Source organism: Pleurodeles waltl, chromosome 3_1, assembly GCF_031143425.1.
Source record: "Pleurodeles waltl isolate 20211129_DDA chromosome 3_1, aPleWal1.hap1.20221129, whole genome shotgun sequence".
Lineage (NCBI taxonomy): Eukaryota > Metazoa > Chordata > Amphibia > Caudata > Salamandridae > Pleurodeles > Pleurodeles waltl.
In genome coordinates, this window is record NC_090440.1 from 240349795 (window position 1) to 240367829 (window position 18035).

General features: G+C 43.5%; 1 protein-coding gene across 6 annotated transcripts in view; it reads right to left on the minus strand.

Moving 5' to 3' along the window:
• The window catches only part of AP3B2 (adaptor related protein complex 3 subunit beta 2), a 332461-nt gene that overhangs the window by 133407 nt on the left and 181019 nt on the right, over positions 1 to 18035 (minus strand). For all 6 annotated transcript variants that reach the window (XM_069222320.1, XM_069222318.1, XM_069222319.1 and 3 more), the window contains exons 14-15: positions 9460 to 9569; positions 763 to 939 (exon numbers count right to left, since the gene is read on the minus strand). In XM_069222320.1, coding sequence (XP_069078421.1) covers positions 763 to 939; positions 9460 to 9569 — 287 coding nt within the window. The remainder of the gene's footprint in view (positions 1 to 762; positions 940 to 9459; positions 9570 to 18035) is intronic.

Below are 18035 nucleotides of genomic sequence, written 5' to 3' on the forward strand. Positions count from 1 at the left end.
GTGTCTTACCTATACTGCATAGGCAGTGAGAGGCTGGCATGGCACCCTGAGGGGAGTGCCATGTCGACTTACTCGTTTTGTCCTCACTAGCACACACAAGCTGGCAAGCAGTGTGTCTGTGCTGAGTGAGAGGTCTCCAGGGTGGCATAAGACATGCTGCAGCCCTTAGAGACCTTCCTTGGCATCAGGGCCCTTGGTACTAGAAGTACCAGTTACAAGGGACTTATCTGGATGCCAGGGTCTGCCAATTGTGGATACAAAAGTACAGGTTAGGGAAAGAACACTGGTGCTGGGGCCTGGTTAGCAGGCCTCAGCACACTTTCAATTGTAAACATAGCATCAGCAAAGGCAAAAAGTCAGGGGGCAACCATGCCAAGGAGGCATTTCCTTACAGCCGTGCTCTGCAAAACTATTGATGTTAAGTATGATCTTTAAAAGGCAAGCATAGGCCACAGCTTACGTATCAATACTGCACTGAATATTCAACAATAGTTCATTTGGGGTTTTAACATTGCTGTGCACTGATTTTGATTGTTTTACCTTTTCTAGACTTTCCATCTGGCTCAAGCAAATGACGAATGCAACCACACGGGGATCAGTGTAGCTACAGTGTACTGGTGAACATAAAGTAATACTGAAGTGGAATATTTAATCTAATATCTTTTCTTGCTTGGCTGTGAACAGAAACATAGTGGAACAGTATGGCATATATCCTATTATCAATCAACTGCAGCAGAAGCCCAAGAAGGCCCCTACTCTTACCTGCTTGGAATTGGTAAGGTACAGCTTGGCTGCAAGGTTGATGACCTGAAGCTTGACAATATCCTCTTCATTTGTAAAAGACTTTGCCATCTTGCGCAGGACATCAGGGGCAATCTTGGGGACATGCTCACAGTACTCTCCGATTAACCACACAATGCTGGCCCGGGCCATTGGCACCTTCATAGGCAAATATAGCACATGTGAATATGCATAGAGACAGGCAAAGACACAAACAAACATCAATAAACACTAATGTCTATTTATAGGGATCAAATATGAGCACAGAAACATTTGTACAAACACAAATACACATAAATCAAAACTCATATCCAATGGTCAATACGCGAACACAAATACAAATATGTAAACAGCTATAGAAGGACACGCTTCCAAATAAGACATTTAATACACATAATAACAAACATGTGTATATAGTCAAATATAGGCATATAAAATATGGAAAATTTACATTACATGTAAATACATATAGATCAGCGCATCCACAAACTCAAATGAACATAAATACACAGGTGCAGAACATGTATACACATAGAACTACACATGCTCACAAACACAAAAACAAGTAAAATAAGAAACGCTAGACAAATACATGAGCATAGAGCAAGCTAAACAGCAATGTAGATATGTGAATTCATACTGCTGATGCTGGCTCTGTGTTTTTAACAACTTTATACTGCCACTGTTTGTGGTACAGCATGTTTATGAATGAAACACCGGATGTGCAGTACCCTTTCCTTTTCTGTGAGGAGGGGATGTTTACTGTGTGCTTTTCCTTTTTCTGGGGGTAAGTGAATGTAAAGTGTCTTAGCTAATCTGTGTGTAAGATCTTATTTGTATCTGAAGGAAGATTTGTGTTTCTTGCACTTGTGTGCTGTGTGAGAGAAACATACTTTGTGCTGTACCTTGTTGTTTGTAAGATAATGTTGGAGTTTATTTTTTTCTTGCACCTGCTTTTTGTATGTGTGCATGTTGTTCTGTGCGAGAGTGAAGCTATTTGAGTTGCACCTTGTTCCTGTGTGTGAAGAAAACTGTTTCTGCTGTAATTTTCCTCACCAGACGGCGAAGGCTGTTTGACTGCAGTAGGCCCATTTTGAACTTTCAGTAGGCTCATTGCCCGCCCATTGCTTATCATTGGTTGGCTTCATTGTCACTCATTTGCTTGCTTCGTAGTTGATGGCTTTCCTTCCTTTTCGTGTGCTTGTCCTTCTCCTGGAGCATATGCTTTATATGATCCTTTTGATTAACTGACTGTTATCCTTCCACTGCTCAAATTTAGGGAAATACTTTTTTCTTTTTCATTCAGCACGCTATGGGAGTGCATGCGCTATCTCTGTCTCTTTCATGTGCAGCTTCCCTCCTCAAATATCCCTCAAACTGTGTTGCACCCTACCCCTCCCAGCTTGTCTGTAAAAGTACAGCAACATGGATATTTTTGCTGGTAAAGCTAAAGGGCAAATTTTAGGGTTATGTTTGTTAGGCTGAGCCTACCAAACAGCGGAAGCTCTATGATAGCAAAAGACCTATTGTGAACTTAAAGTGGGCTTACCACCCACCCATTGCTTACCATTGGCTAGTTTTATTGTCACTCTCCTTAGCTTGCTGCTTATTCAATGGCTTGCCTTCCTTTTCTTCTGGTTGTCACTCCCTTGGAGCGTAACCTCTTTATGATCTTTTTGCCTGGGCCACTTTGATCCTTCCACCGTTCACATTTAAGGAACACATTTTTTTTTCCATTCAGCACTTCAGGAGGTTGCATGTGTTTTTCCTCTTCCTTGTGTTCTGCTTCCCCCTCAAATAACCGGCCCACACTGTGATGCTCCTCATCCCTCCTAGCTTGTCTGCAAAAGCACATCAACTGAAATATTTTTGCAGGGTTATGACTAAATCGAATGCATCAAGGTTTTTTTGGTTTTATCTCCTGCATTACACGTATTGCATGAAAGCACAAGCTTCAGCACACAAGGGCTTGTATGGTGCTGGGGGAAGGGCCATCTGCTGCACTCACTCGGCTGGTGTCTGAGACAGATGTTTTAGTTAGTATCGCACTTCTCCTGGAGGCCCATAAATCTTCTCCCTGATCTAGTACAGAGGATAAAATGGTTGAATCCTGTGGACATTAGGCCCTGGCAAGCATTTCCCTTTATATCTGACACTTCTTTATTCTTTTTAAATTCTGTTCAAAGGTTCCAGAGTGAATAATATTTCAAAAATACACCATAACATTTATAAAGATTGAAAACATTGAATTAAAATGTACACATTTGAGATACCATAAGATTTGTTTGCTTTTTGTCCAGTGGTTTAGTATGTTTTTCATTTAATTTTTAAAAATAATACTTTGCAGACCAAAACTGGCATATCAAACAGCTCAGCAATCACATTATTATAGGTGCGACCTATGGCTTTGTTTCTTTTTCATTCAACACTCCATGGAAGTGTCCATGTTTTCTCTGTGGTGCTTCCCTCCTCAAATGCCTGCCAACTGTGCATTTCTCCACCACTTCCAGCTTGTCCTTTGGCTACTTCAGAGGAACAAATTGCTGAATTCAGTGGAATTCTGACACTTTCTCATTCTTTTTAAATTCTATGTACAATTTCCTGAGTGCAAAGAATTTGAAAAATGAACCATGGTCTTTATAAAGACTACAAATACTGAACTCAATGTACAGTTCTGAGATACAATATGATATGCATTTGTTTTTCCTCCAGTATTTTTTTTTTTTTTTTTTAAGAAAGGCAAGACCTAAAGACTTCACCATGGCCGATCACAAGCCCAGCTGCGAAAGGAGGAGGGTTACGCATGGGGCTAGCTACCCCACCATGTGCAGAAATATCAACCAAAAGAAATCTCTGCCTTGGGGAGAGAGAAATCTCCTTCACGGAGAGCTATGATGCCTTGTATTGAAAGCCGGAGATCCCTGGAAGCCACAAAGCCGATCCGCCTGCTTTCGACCAAGACCATCAGGACATGGAACGTGAGGACCATGTACGAGACATGCAAGACAGCCCAAGCGGAGATGAAAAAATACAACTTTGCCCTGCTTGACAAGGTGGACAAGGTTCAGATAAAAAAAGACTGGCTCCTGGAGGAATGCTGCTGTATTCTGGACACAAGGAAAAGAACGCCCCACATACTCAGGAAATAGCACTGATGCTAATGCCAGCAGCCAACAGAGCTCTGATTGGATGGAAAGACCACAGTCCCAGAATCATCACATCGACCTTCCCATAAAGAAAAAGAGGATCAAAATGAATGTTATCCAGTGCTATGCATCTAAAAATTGCAGCAAAGAAGAAGAAAAAGAGCAATTTTACAACAGATTCCAGTCCATCCTAGAGAAATGCCTTGAGGGGGACATCACCATACCGATGGGGGATCTCAATGCCAAGACTGGAAGCAACAACACTGGGAGGTCATGAGCAACCATGGCCTTGGTGACATGAACAAGATTGGCAGAAGGCTCACAGATCACTGTGGTCTGAACAGTCTGATGATAGGCAGTAGTGTATTCCCACACAAAAGAATAAACAAGGCAACATGGGTGTCGGACCATCACCTTGTCGTGGTCAGGCTAAGGCTGAAGAAAGCATGGATGGAACTGATAAATCAACGCCCACAATATAATACCACTCTCCTTAAAGATGCACATAAACAGAGTGAATACTCAGTCACCCTCAGTAACAACTTTCAAGTCCTGCAAGAACTAGAGGATGACAGAGACCCAGAAGAAAGTCAGTGGGAGAAGATCAAAGAAACAGTGACATCAACCTGTCAGGAGGTACTGAGTCCCAAAAAACACCAGCATAACGAATGAATCTAAATTGAGACTCTTTGCAAAATCCAAGAGAGAAAAGAAAAGAAAGTGGCAGTCAACATCAGTGGAATAATAGCAGAAAAAGCTAAAGCTTAAGGTTCAAACATCAAAACCAACAAGACAACAGAGAAGCGAAGAGCAGACAACCGACGATTCATCGATGGTCTTGCCATAGAAGCCCAATAAGCAGCAAGCCATGAAAACTTGAAAGACCTCTGCAACATAACAAGAAAACGTTGGCAGATACAGCAAGCCAAAAAGGCCTGTTAGAAACAATCAAAGTTAACGAAGGCCAACAATAAAGATGGGTGGAGCACTTTGAAGATCTGCTGAACCAGCAGGTGCTACAATCTCCACCATACAGCCAGCTGACAAGGACTTGCCAATGGACTGCAGCAGACCAACCAAAGAAGAATTACGGCAAGCCATCAAACATCTGAGATATGGGAAGGCAGCAGGACCTGACAACAGTGCAGCCTAGGCACCGAAAGCATACATTGAAACATCAGTAGACATGTGCTACCCAATGTATGGAAGGATCTGGGGAAAGGATAAGGCGCTGTCAGACTGGGAAGGAGTGATATCTCATTAAGATCCCCAAGAAAGGTGACCTGAGTAACTGTGCAAACTACAGAGGAATAGCTTTTCTATCAACCCCAGGCAAAGTGTTTAACTGAGTCATTCTGAGCATAATAAAGGAGCAAGTCGACACTCGGTTGTGAGATCAGCAAGTTGGCTTTTACAAAGATAGATCCTGGTCGGACCAGACTGCAACACTGCGCATCATCATTGAGCAGTTGATGGAATGGAACTCCCCACTCTTTGTCACTATGGTATGCCAGATAAACTTGCAAGAATCACCAGGCACTCCTACAAGCTATGACCTGCAAGATAGTCCATGGAGGACAACTCATGGAATCCTTCGAAGTGATGACTAGAGTCCTCCAGGGTTGTTTGCTCTTGCCTTTTTTCTCCCTGCTGGACATAAACTGAATCATGAAGACATCCACAGCAAGGAGAAGAAATGGGAATCAGTGGACACCTTAGACACAGCTCAACGACCTGGACTTACTCTCCCATAATTATCTGGAGAAGATTGACATTGTGGCAGGCACATCAGCACAACCTGGCCTCAATATTCACAGGGGAATAACCAAGATCCTGAAAGCTAACACAGCCAGCACAACTGCAGTTACACTTGCAGGTGATGCACCGGAAGAGGTTGAAGCCTTCACCTACCTGAAAAGTGTCGTAGACAAGAAGGGCGGCACAGATGACAACGTCAAGGCAAGAATCAGCAAAGCAAGGGCTGCATTCATTCAGCTAAAGAAGATCTGGAGCTCCATGGGCCTAACGATGCACACCAAGAACAGGCTTTTTATCACCAACGTAAAAATGGTCCTTCTGTATGGAGCAGAAACTTGTAGGACAACAGTAACCACCATCAACAAAATCCACACCTTCATTAACACCTGCCTGAGGAAAATCCTCCAAATTCCCTGGCCAAACACCATCAGCAAGAAAGGCCTATGATAGCAGACTTTCCAACGCCCTGCTCATAAACAAATCATGGAAAGATGCTGGGGCTGGAAAGGTAACACCCTCCGCAAGCCTGCATCTAATATTACCAGGCAAGCCCTCACCTGGAACAATGAAGGGAAAAGGAAAAAAGGAAGGCCAAGAAACACCTGGCGCCATGGCCTTGAGGCTGACTGCAAGGAGATGGATTACACCTGGAGTCAGACTGAAAGAAAAACCCAGGGCAGCAGTGGCTAGAGAGTCCTGGTTGATGGCCTGTATTCTAGTGGTAGTACGCATAAGTAAGTGTTGGCTTTGCCAAAGCGTCTTAATGTGTGCACTGTAAACTACAAATTATGTATGTGTGAGGAAACCTTGGAGGATGAATGTGAGTGCATATATATGGGCAGCTTTTAGTACTACCATTTGTGGCTGCTTGTATTCTGTTGTATTGGTTTTTTGAGTGGACAAAGTTTAGATTACATTGTACCTTTGCATATTAGGCAATGTTGGTCACTCCAGTACATGTGTTAAGTGTAGGGCTTTGAACTGAAAGTGAGTTTGTGCTGTATTGTTTGTGTTTGTGAAAGAAAGGCTCGGCATCTGCTCTACCAGCTGTGTGTGTATCCACAATTTTAGATTTGAGCTGTGAATTTCAAGGACACTTGATTTGACCTACACTGTAGAAATCTATGTGTCATAAAGATTGCAATGAAGAGTTTCTAATTATTTATGCCATTTTCCATCAATGTAATGCAATGTTATTAGTGACCAGCACAAGTTTATTGTATCTATATGTATGATTGTTTCGGGGAGTTATTTATCTATTTATATGATGTTTACTGTGTTTGTTGTTAATGTCTGTAATGGTAGCTATTAGGTAACCTTTTAATATCTGTTTCTGCTTTTATCTGATTAAGTTTGACTTAACTTAATAAGATGTTTCATTCTTACTGTGCTATACTACACCCTGTGTCTGAGGTAAGCAGCACAGTCAATGTCTCTACTCCACTATATTCCCACGCACACTGTGTTTGTGGATTGAAGATTGCTCTGCTTTTTAATAGGCTCTACAGGTCGGATCTGCACTGATTAATAAAGAAATATGTGAAAACACACAAAATGAAGGCAGCACCCTCCTGAAGGAAGACCACAGCTTAGCAGATCTGGCCTGGCAATGTGAGGTTATTTATTACAATATGAGCTAAAGTGGGAAGGAAATAGACAGGTGGACGGTTGTACCGATTAAGACATGTTTGGTCTCAGATTGGTTCATTTGAATATATTGATCCTTTCTTTTGTTTGCAGCATAAATGGTGAAAAGCCGGGCAGCGAGTGGGGAGCAAGAAAATACAACTGTAAATATATCCTATCATCAAGATTCACCACCTGAGAGCTTGCAGGGCTCTGCAAGAGAAGCCATATGACCACTCAGGGCATAGGATAGGTTGTTTGCGTATGACCATGCCAAGAAGGCTAGGGTTGGACTGGATCAAACAGAAAGTAGAAGATTCCACAGCAGGCTTGTTGTGCTGCTGCTGTGAAATAATTTGGACTTGCTTGCTATTTTTGAGTGGTTCGATATGAGGCTCATTTTTACAGTTTCCAGGGGTTGCTTCTGGTTTGAAATCCATCACAGATACACCCAGACCCAATTGGAGTTTGACGTAACAGATAGATAACTACATTGTTAAAAAGTAAAGCTTGAAGTAAAGTTAGCTGCAGCTGTTACAATATATTTCCTAGTCCTGATGTATTCCATTGGGAAAATGTTTATTATAAGGCTCTTGGATTTGTCAAATGAACACTGCAAAACAGTAATAAACTTCACTTCTTGGTCTGTGCTAATAATTTTTCTACACCTCTTCTGTTTGGCTGAAGCTCACAAACACACTCCATTAGCCAGGTTTAGAATTTTGCAGGTGCACAGCATCTGTCAGGGTGGTAGAGGACATTAGGTCCGCTACTCTGATGGGCTACCGCCCACAAAGTTTAAAGACTGTTGCTGGCCCAGTTATGCTCTCTGTATGTTCAGAGGATCCGTCATCATGGCAGTTCCTCTGATGGTAGAAAAAGTGTGGTGAACAGCCATAGACAGTTTTGACAGCTGTGTACCAAGCATTTTGTGTCTCAAAATCAAATAATCACCCCCACACCCAGGGAATTATTTTCTGTGGTTGTGGGGAATCAATATATTTATTTTCTATCTGTGACTGCCAGGTTGTTCCTAGTGGTCAAAGAAAAAAAAAACATCACCAGGGGTGCCACTAAGGCCTTGCTTTAACAGTCTGTGTGAGAGTTAGTGGGTGAGTGTCACTGGGCAGTTCTGTGTAACATGAAACAGTTACGTTTTTGTTTATGGCTTTTTTGACATTTTGTCTTTGACACTGATCAGGGACTCTGGTCTCAAAGAAGTCCTTAAATACAATCTCTTGCAGTGGAGGAAGGGGGGATTGAGAGAGTAATAGAAACTAGATGAATTTATGGAGGATTGCAGAGATCAATGGAAAGGAGGGTGGTGTGATGGATGGAAAGAGGCGAAGAAATGATTGGTGGGTGCAGAGATGGATGGAGAGGAGTATGAAGGAAAAGAAGGAGAAAAGGGTGGATGAAAACAAGGCCGGATGATGGTTAGATGGAGGGAAGGGTGAATGAGAAACAGTGAGTGGAAGGAGAGCAATGAGTGATGCATTAAAGGAAAGAGTGATGGTTGGATGGATGGTGAGAAGGAAAGATGGATGTTAAATGAAAAAGGAATGAAGAAAAATACAAAGAAAAACGATGGGGAGAAGTAAGGATTATAAAGTGGGGGTTATTTTATTTTTCTGGCTACTCTCTTGGCCATCTAACCATCAACCCTAACGATGGTGGGTGGGCTGATGGCAGTGCTTCGACGATTCCTACTCCATTGGGCCTACTGGAGTAAGTTTTCCAGCGGCACAGCAAACCAGGGCACCGTAGCCAGAAAACTGTTGGTCCATCTGACTCAGAGTTGAGCTGGCAGAACAAAGGATTGGCGGACAGGGTACTTCGTCTTTTTTTTGATGGAGCACTCTGTCCACCAAACTCTAAATGTGTGCACTCTGTGATTTACCTGCTGTGCCTGCATGAAGCTTGGGAAGTCGCTGTCAGTATCGTACCTGTCATGTGAGTACGAGAGAAGCTGGCACTCCAAATGTTCATATGGGCAGTCGTTGTCAGTATCATGCCTGTCGTGTGAGTATGAGAGAAGCTGGCACTCCAAATGCTCATAAACACTCTGCAGTATGTGTGTGGTAAGCTTGGGCAGCTGCTTTCTATCCTGCATCTGTTTTGTGAATTGACTGAGCACAAAATGACGTACCTGTATGTTGTCTGCCAACTTGGCCATATGCTTGATGATCTCACTATGCTGGGATGGCTGCATTTGCAGGAGTTTCTTGATGACCACGACTGACTCTGCCACCACCAGTTCTAAATGAGACAGAAAGACACCCTTCAAATTGAGAGGCTGTTTAGTACTCACATTCAGAGCAGAAAAGGCTGCACGCCTCTTCAGCATCCTTGCATGCACAACTATTCTCCTTCCCATTAAATTCTACACCCTGCAGGAAGATCCACTCTCCTACCCAGCACATCCTATATGGAAGCCCATGCAACATGTTTTTTTATGAATGGAGTGCAGCTCCCCCAAATGTGGAATCGTGGAAGTGGGCTAGGAGGTGTGGAAGAGAGGTTTGGAGTAGTCACAATTTGATGTGCAGATGAAGGCTTCCTCATTTGCCATTATCTGGTGCACCTGATGCCCAGCTAATGTTCCCCATCCCTCCATACTTTGTTTTAGGCTTCTGAAAGAGTGCATTTTTGTGTGATAAGGACGGGATGGGGTCAGGGGAATCCAGTAGTGGAAAAATGTTTAAATAGTATTAATGAATGTAGGTTGGCTACATGTTGAGAGGAGTCAGCAGGCTCAGGTTGGAACCAGAACGTTGGGGCTGGACTTGATCTATGATGTTCTTGTAAGGAACAGAGGGGGATATGTAAAACCGTAAAATGGGGATGCAGAAGACAGATAAATGTTTATGGGAAGGTGACGTTTGGACAGGCAAATTGACAATTGTTGTGGTTAAGGGGAATGTAAGATATTAAAAGAATATCAAAAGGATAGTTGTGTGGTTATGTTTGGGAGATTTAGGTGTGAATGGCTGTTAGGTATTATATTGTATTAGTGAAGATAAATGGTACTATGTTGTAAGGTATTTCCAGTGTTTACCATGGTTAGCACAGACTGGTCTAATTTAAGTTTTTTTAGCACAATCTCATCTGTCATGGTTGTGCAGTTCTGCCTGACACACTACACAGAAGCTCACTCTATGCCCAAGCAGGTCATTCACATATGTACACTCTCCTATTAAGGATACTATACATGGAAAACACCTCAGCCTAGGAGTCCATGATGTGTGTGTTCTATGCATCATTCATCTCCCTTTTTTAGCTGATGCCGGTCTTGTTCTCTGTAAACATTCAGACATTGTGCTAAAGCTAGGTAAAATTCATTGTATGAATGAATGATCAAAAATGCTATAATAAATAGGAGATGATTCAAGAACAAGGGTTTAATATGTCTGCACTGTACATGTTTGACTTTGGAAAGGTTTACAATTTGAAGGACAACAAGATTGAGGATCTCATTCAGAGTAGTGCTAAAAAGGCTGGCATTTCCCACACCCATTTCTATTGAACCGCATTTAATTTTCTCTTTTGGAATTCCCTATCATATGATTCTCCTAGACATATCTAAGATGTTCCAAATGTCAGTGGGAACCTGGTGACTCTTATGTATTGGATATGAATAGGAGAGCTTAGTGAGGATAGGATGCCAACTATCTGTACTGCAGTTACAGGAATGGTAATGGCATATTTCCTTAAAAGAATGAGGCCATAGTGTTTTCATCAGAATGGATAGAGAAGAGCTGATCTCTCCTTTGTGAGGACAAACTTTAAACAAGCATTTGCAATGCAACGCATCTTGCATTTGCTCAAGTTAGAGCTATTAGCGTTGTAAACTCCTACCCGGACTTTTCTTGCCACACAAACTGAAATAAAAAAACTGAGCCCGATCTCGCTATGTAAAACCCAGCACAATCGTGCTGCGTGGAAAATTAAACGATAAAGTAGTGCAGAATCCTGTCTGAAAACATGAAGCCTTGTATGTTTTCAGTAATTGGCCGGTGTGCTCGATGCGGGCTAAACACCGGAATGACGTATGCATGCCTTTCACTACTGAAAGCAAGTGGATTCCAAAAGGCAAGCCCACGAACCAACCAAAGTGACAGGCGTGATATGGGCGTGGTTAAAAGCCCAAAGAGATTACAACAGGGACGGATCGCTTGTGCGCTCGACCCTAACATTGAACTCACAAATATTGGTGGGTATATGTCTCAACTTTGGGTAACCTGTGACTATTCACAGATCAATTCTGGTCCTTGAATATTGAGGAGGGTCCCCCTAATTGCTTTTGTAAGTCATTTAAGTTCTAGTGTTGTATGTGGACCTCTGCAGCTGGTCGTTGTTTGATGAACCTTTCAATCATGAGACCTATTGTGACGACTCCTTTAGTCTACAACCACAATGCACCCAGACAAAGACTCCACCTTAGATTATTTTCCCCAGTGGGTGAGTAACATAAGTTGAAAGTAGTCAAATTGCACAGATTAAATGTGCTATGCACTGTGAAGGGATACATATGCCACATATCTTGGATCTTTACTTGTGCCTGTGAATCTATAGCACTACAAGCTACAAACGGATGATAACAGGGTAACATTTTCCATTCTTAAGTAGTGAGGTTGTCTGCATAGACTGTGGAGCTGTACCTGTCATGAGCTATAGCTAATGAGCAGATGATGCAAATGTTTGGAACAAAGTTATTAGAACTTTTGGTGAGTGTGTGTGTCCTGTTTTTTGAGAATGTAACATGCTCAAGAAAATAAATGCAATATATGCTTAGCAAATTTGGTATTTCGCATTTTGCACTGTGGAGAACAGAGTGACTGCTGGAGTGAGACAACTGTGAAAGTGCTGTTAAATGACTTGGAGAATCATCTCCTATTCATGGACTTGTTGATGAGCTCTGTTGACTGGTCCACAAAACCCCTTTCCACCCCCAGCAGGTGCTTTGCTAGGAGCCGAATCTGATTCTGAACAGAACAAACCCAGATCTGTTGAGCTAGATCTGACAGCTAGGACAAGTGGGTTCACCCTTACTTCTCAATGTAATACATTTCTATCATGTTGTCCGTCTTTATCAGGTATTTGTTGCCTCAGAATAAGAGTGTGGAATGCTCTGATTGCCAATTAAATGACTGTGAGCTCCAGGAAATTAATGGAGTAGCCTTTGTCTTGCATCCTGGTACCCTGAAAAGTCATGTGGTTGAGATGAGCTACATACTGGATGAGTGAGGCGTCTGATCGTCACTTGTGGTTGAGGGTCCGGAAAAGACTTGCCCAGCAACAAGGTTTTGCTGTCTCACCACAGGAGTGTTGTAGGAGGCTGGCTCTCTATGTGGTATGTGAATAACGTGTAAAGGGCCCAGGGTTTCCCCAGTTAGTGGACAGGGCTTACTATGAAATCCCAAAGTGCTCTGATTAGGGGTAGTGTGGTTGGGCAGATTTAGCTTTAGGGAGGAGTGCAAGACATCTACAAATACACACAATAGTGAATAAATGAGACACATGACTCAAAAAGGAGATCCACACCAATTTATAAAAATAGCAAGTATCTTTAAATATGTTTGGGCATCAGAGAAAAATTGTTCCGGTAAGTATGTTTTTAAATAGGAATTCTTTTTACTTTAAAAAATGGACACAGTGAAAATCTAAATTCTGCAATGTTATCCAATGGGAGGAAAAACGAGTTCTGCAAACAGGTAGAGTACAGCGACTTACAACACCAATCTCCAGGAGTTAAGGTGAGAAGTGAGCAAGGCAGCACCCTCAGCTGCACAGGGTGGCTGGGTGCAGAGTGCAAAACAGCGTCGGGTGCCCAATGCGTTCCTGCAGGGATCGGTCACTGCGAAAATAGGCTGCAGGCTCTGGCCAGGAAGCCAGTCAGGCTGAACCAACAGCGATGCTCAAGCCTCACAATGCTTGGACACAGGTAGGCACCTTTGGATCTCTTCTCCATGTTTTTTTTTACTGGAGCAGTTGCGGTAGAGGGAGGCTGCATGCAGAGGCTGCAGGCGTCGCCGGGGAGTCCAGGAGAGGTGAAACACGATGGATTCAGACTCTGGAGGGCTGGGGAACCTTGTGGTCCACTTCATCTTGGGTCGGAGACTGCAGGTGCAGTGGTGACTTCAGGTGTCTGGTTTTGGTGTTTCCAGAGGCTTCAGAGTCCCTTCTTTTGGAGTTTGATGGAGAACAGGTTTTCTGTTCACGTGAGGCCTTGAGTCTTTATTGAAGGCAGACAGTCCTCCTGGGTTTCTGGAGTCACAGCTGCAGGACAAGTCAACTTTGGTGCAGATTTCGATGAGGGATACAGACAGGTCAGCGGGGTTGGTATCAGCTTAGCTGCTTCTTTTCTCCTCTTCTGCTTTTGCAGCTCTTTAGTGCCCTTGGTCTTCTAAGTCTAAGGATCTTCTCTGGTGCCAGGGGCTCCCCTAACTACTGAACGTAGGGGCATTGGGGGTGTGTAGGGTGGTAGTAAATGGGCTACTGATCCTTGGGATCACAACACCCCTATATGACCACTTTCTGAGAGTAGTGAGCATAGCCCTGTCCCAGAATTCTTAGATATTCCATCACAATCATGGCTACTTCTGAAAAATTGTGTCCACCTTGCCGTAGCCTTCCTTAAGGGTGTTACTAGCCTGGAGGTGGCACGCCTACTTGACTAGCTAATTTTCTAGCCTGTCCATGTGCCAAATGGGCTCTGGACAGGAGGGAGACTTTCTCTCCTGTGAGGGAAGGCAGATTCACAGATTCGCCTTAGGAGGGATAATCAACAGATCATCCTGTGATAGGGGGTATTACACTCTCTTCCCAGTCAGGCTTTTGTTCTGGTCCTCCTGAGAGCAGGAGGCTCTCACCAGAGGGGTGGCAGGCTGGTAGAACCCGGTCCGTGAGCACAGCAGAAGCCGTTCGGATTTCAAGGGGCACCTTTAAGGTGCACTCTGGGTGCATGTATTGGTAAATCCAACACTGGCATCAATGTGGGTTCACCAATACGAGGTGTTTGATACCAAACATCACTATCTTTAGTGAAGCCATCATGTAGCTGGGGAACTCGTATTGACCATTATCCAGCACATGCATTTAAAATGGCCTCCATGGTCACTTACTATGTCGGACAATTGACAAAGACATAGCAGGGGCATACCTGCTTGTAATATAATGCACCCTACCTTAGGGCTGTAAGGCCTGCTGGAGGGGAGACCTACATATATTGCATGCAGTATTAGGCTGCGTGCCATGTTGTTTTCTTTATTTTTGTCTGCACCAAGACACGCAGCCTGCAATGGTAGCCCGTCATGTGCTTGTCATGTGAATACTCTTGGTGCAGATTTTTTTCCAAATGCCAACACTGTGAATTGACAGTGTGTTCTGTTTACCGCAAACCTTAGGTATTTCTTGTGCTTTGCATTAATTGGAATGGTCAAGTAAGCGCCCTTCAAATCTGTCGTTGCCATGTAATTCCCTTTTTGTAATTGTGGTATGACTTCCTGTAAGGGTGCCATTTTGCATTTTTAAAAACTTGTTTATGGACCTGAGGTCTAAGATTGGACGTAACGGTCTGCCTACCTTTAGAATTAACAAATATGTTGAGTAATTTCCCTTGTTGATTTCCTATTTTGGGACTAGTTCTATTGCCTGTTTATCCAATAAATGCTTGATCTCTTTGAGGAGTCGAGACGTTTCCTCTTTTGAGTGCATCTTCTTCTTTGGTCCCTTAATTGGTGGGAATTTGATTAGTTCTATGCAAAAAACAAACTCAATTGTCTTTATGATCCATGTGTCTGAAGTTATTATCCTCCACTCCTGGATACAGACTTCTAACCTTCCACCGACTGATGTGCTATGTTTGAAGTTTAATTGAATGTTCTTTCATTTATGTTTTTGTGAAAATCTTGTATTCTTTGTTAACAGGGTTAAGCTTCCTCTGTTTGGTTGTCCTTTCCTGCTAGTTCTTCCTCGAAAAGAACTGCACCCCTGTTGCTGATGCTGCCAGCTCTGTTGAGTTGTGGCAGTTTGGGGGCCACTTTGGAAGCCTTGATAAGAACCTTCTGCTTGGAAATTACCTCTTAAGGTTGGTCATGATGTAGTGAATATTCCCCTTCGTAATCCACCTCGAAACTGCAGTGGACTTTGCTATTTTGTTGTCCTTTTTTAGCTGTTTGACACTTTCATCCACTGAGTTTCCAAACAGTTGCTGTCCATTGAAGGGTGTGTTTATAATGTTCACCTGAACTTCTGGCTTAAAACCCAAAATTCTCAGCCATGAGTTTCACCTTATTGTGATCCTCATCATCTGACGGCTAAATGTGTATGCCGCGTCTAAATCACATTTTAAACATGTATTAGCAATGTTTTTTTCTGCTTTTGGTAAGATGAGCTGCCCTCTTTTTATATGTGTTTTAATAGTTCTCCCATCTCCTGCCAATGCTGAGGATAATGTCCATTGAGTATTGCACTGAAGTTTGCAATGCACCACGGGTTTGCAGCACTACGTTCAAACCTCCATCCCATTATTTCAATCCTCTTGCTTTCTTTTTCCGTGGGAGGCCACGAGGTTGAGGGGATGGTGGCCCTCTTTCTGGCTGTCAACGTGATTATGGACTCCGCAGGTACAGTGCTTTTTATATATAGGGGTCCTTGGAGGAATAGCTATCTTTCTTTTCTGCCCTTGGAGTCACTGCTCTACAAGTGGCTGGTTCCTTAAAAGCTTCCCTCCCCAGGTCAAGGATGCTTGGAAGCATGGGTAGAAACCGTCTCCTTGCCGGACCAGGCAGCAATGTTTCCAGTAGGAAGCATGATTATGGTTTATCCTCCTATAGCTATACATTAAATCTGTCAGCTGCATTCTTTATAACCAGATTGTACATTCCAATATCATCTGGAGGTGAGTGCTTTGATGAGTAAGATTCTACACCCTCTTCAGGTGAGTCTGCCTCCAAGTCCTCCCACTGTTGTTCAATGTATTCACCTTCCTCTGAAGCCTTATACATTCCAGTTTGATACTCTTCCTCCACACAGAAAAGCTCTTCCTCTTCTTCTTGAGGTTCTGGTGTGAGTGGAGGCTGTATTTCCGCAACTTCCATCTCAGGTGTGTGTTATGGCATTGAAGCCTTTTGAGGAATTCTGAAATCATTGAGGCTTTCGTTGAACTCCTTCTTTCTTTACAGAAGCATGGACATTTCGGCCTCGAGTATTTTCACAATGACTCAGCTGTCGAGCTTCGGTGAGCGGCTCTTGACTGTGGTGCTTTTGACGTTGATGCATCTCTTTCCATTCTATCCTTCACCGTTACAGAATTTATTTGAGCTTTTCCCCTCACCTGAGTCCCCCTCCAGGACTCCGTGAGACTCCTTGTCATGGGCAGAGAGTGTTTCGACCCCGAGACTCCCTTGTTTGTTCATGAGTCAGTTTTTTCAGACTCAGACGTCTTAGAGAAGGGCCAGGTCTCTCTTACCTCCGACTTTCAGCTCTTTTTAGATGGCTTCTCCTCTACATCGATGACCTCCTGGTCATCCTCCGATGTTTCTGCTTCTGCTCCCTCTGCAACGTTTTCTTCATCATCGCTCAACAGCTCTTTGAAAGATGGTGTGGACTTCTGGCCCTGCAACGTGTGGTGGACCATCCTCTCCCTCTCTCTTACCCTCAAGGTCTTTGGCATGAAGACAGCATAGGTGATGCAATCCTTACTCTGATGTTCGACTGGAGTCAGAGGCAACCCACCGTATGTTTTTCCTTTTGGGCGCACTTATTGTGACAATTTTTAAAAATTTGGAACAATGTTTTTTCGATTAGTCTGAACAGGGAGTACCCTGAACGGGCACCTCGCTGATCCGTTGGTTGAAAAACGTGCTCTTCTGTAACTTCCCTCTTCGGCAGCTCTCTGTTGATAATTTCTCCCGGTTTTGACAAACTACACAACTTCGAAGACTTCCAAAAAATTTTCTCACAGCAAACATCCAGACCCAAAGGCGGAAAAAAGAATATAAAGATGGTGACCAAAGGTGGTAACATCCGGAGGAAGTAGGACAATGTCACAAGGGAACACCAAATGGTGGTTCCATCAACACCCACCGACAAACAGAAATCAAAAGTGAAGGACTACAAAATAGTGGAGAATTCCAGACCCAACCACTAGATGGTGGAATAATGCACAAGATGTGAATCCAGAAAAGATTCACGATGAAAAAAAATATCTTCCCTTGCCTGACATCAGGCAACTCAGAGGTGAGGGGGGCTCTCTGATTTTGGCGTGGGGGAATGCTTTGAGGCTGGCCTTGAAACTGGCATTGAAATCTGCTTTGCAGCTGATTTTGATTCACAGGGCAGTTTCTCTGCACCCCTGGGTCAAGCCGAAGTCGAGTAGTGTCAAGGCTCAGTGTGCATCACTTAGGCTTTCCTGGAGATGAGGGGTCTCTCAGAGTCAAGAGGTCTTGTGCTCCGAAGCCAAATCTTAAGGTTGGTGCCTCATCTGACTTATCTCTTAGCTTGATTCCAGACACTCCCAGGAGCAGCGTTCGACATCTGTGAAAGATCCTTGGACAGAAAATCCTTGGGTGCATGTGGAGAAATAGGGATGCAAGGGGTTGCTTTGTCTTGGGCCCTGTGCTCTTTGGAAAAGGGATTTCTTTCCACTCAACCTCCAGTCTGTAGGAGGATATGACGTCTGGGCTGTGGTGCCCCAGCAACGACTTAAGACCAGCCTAGCCC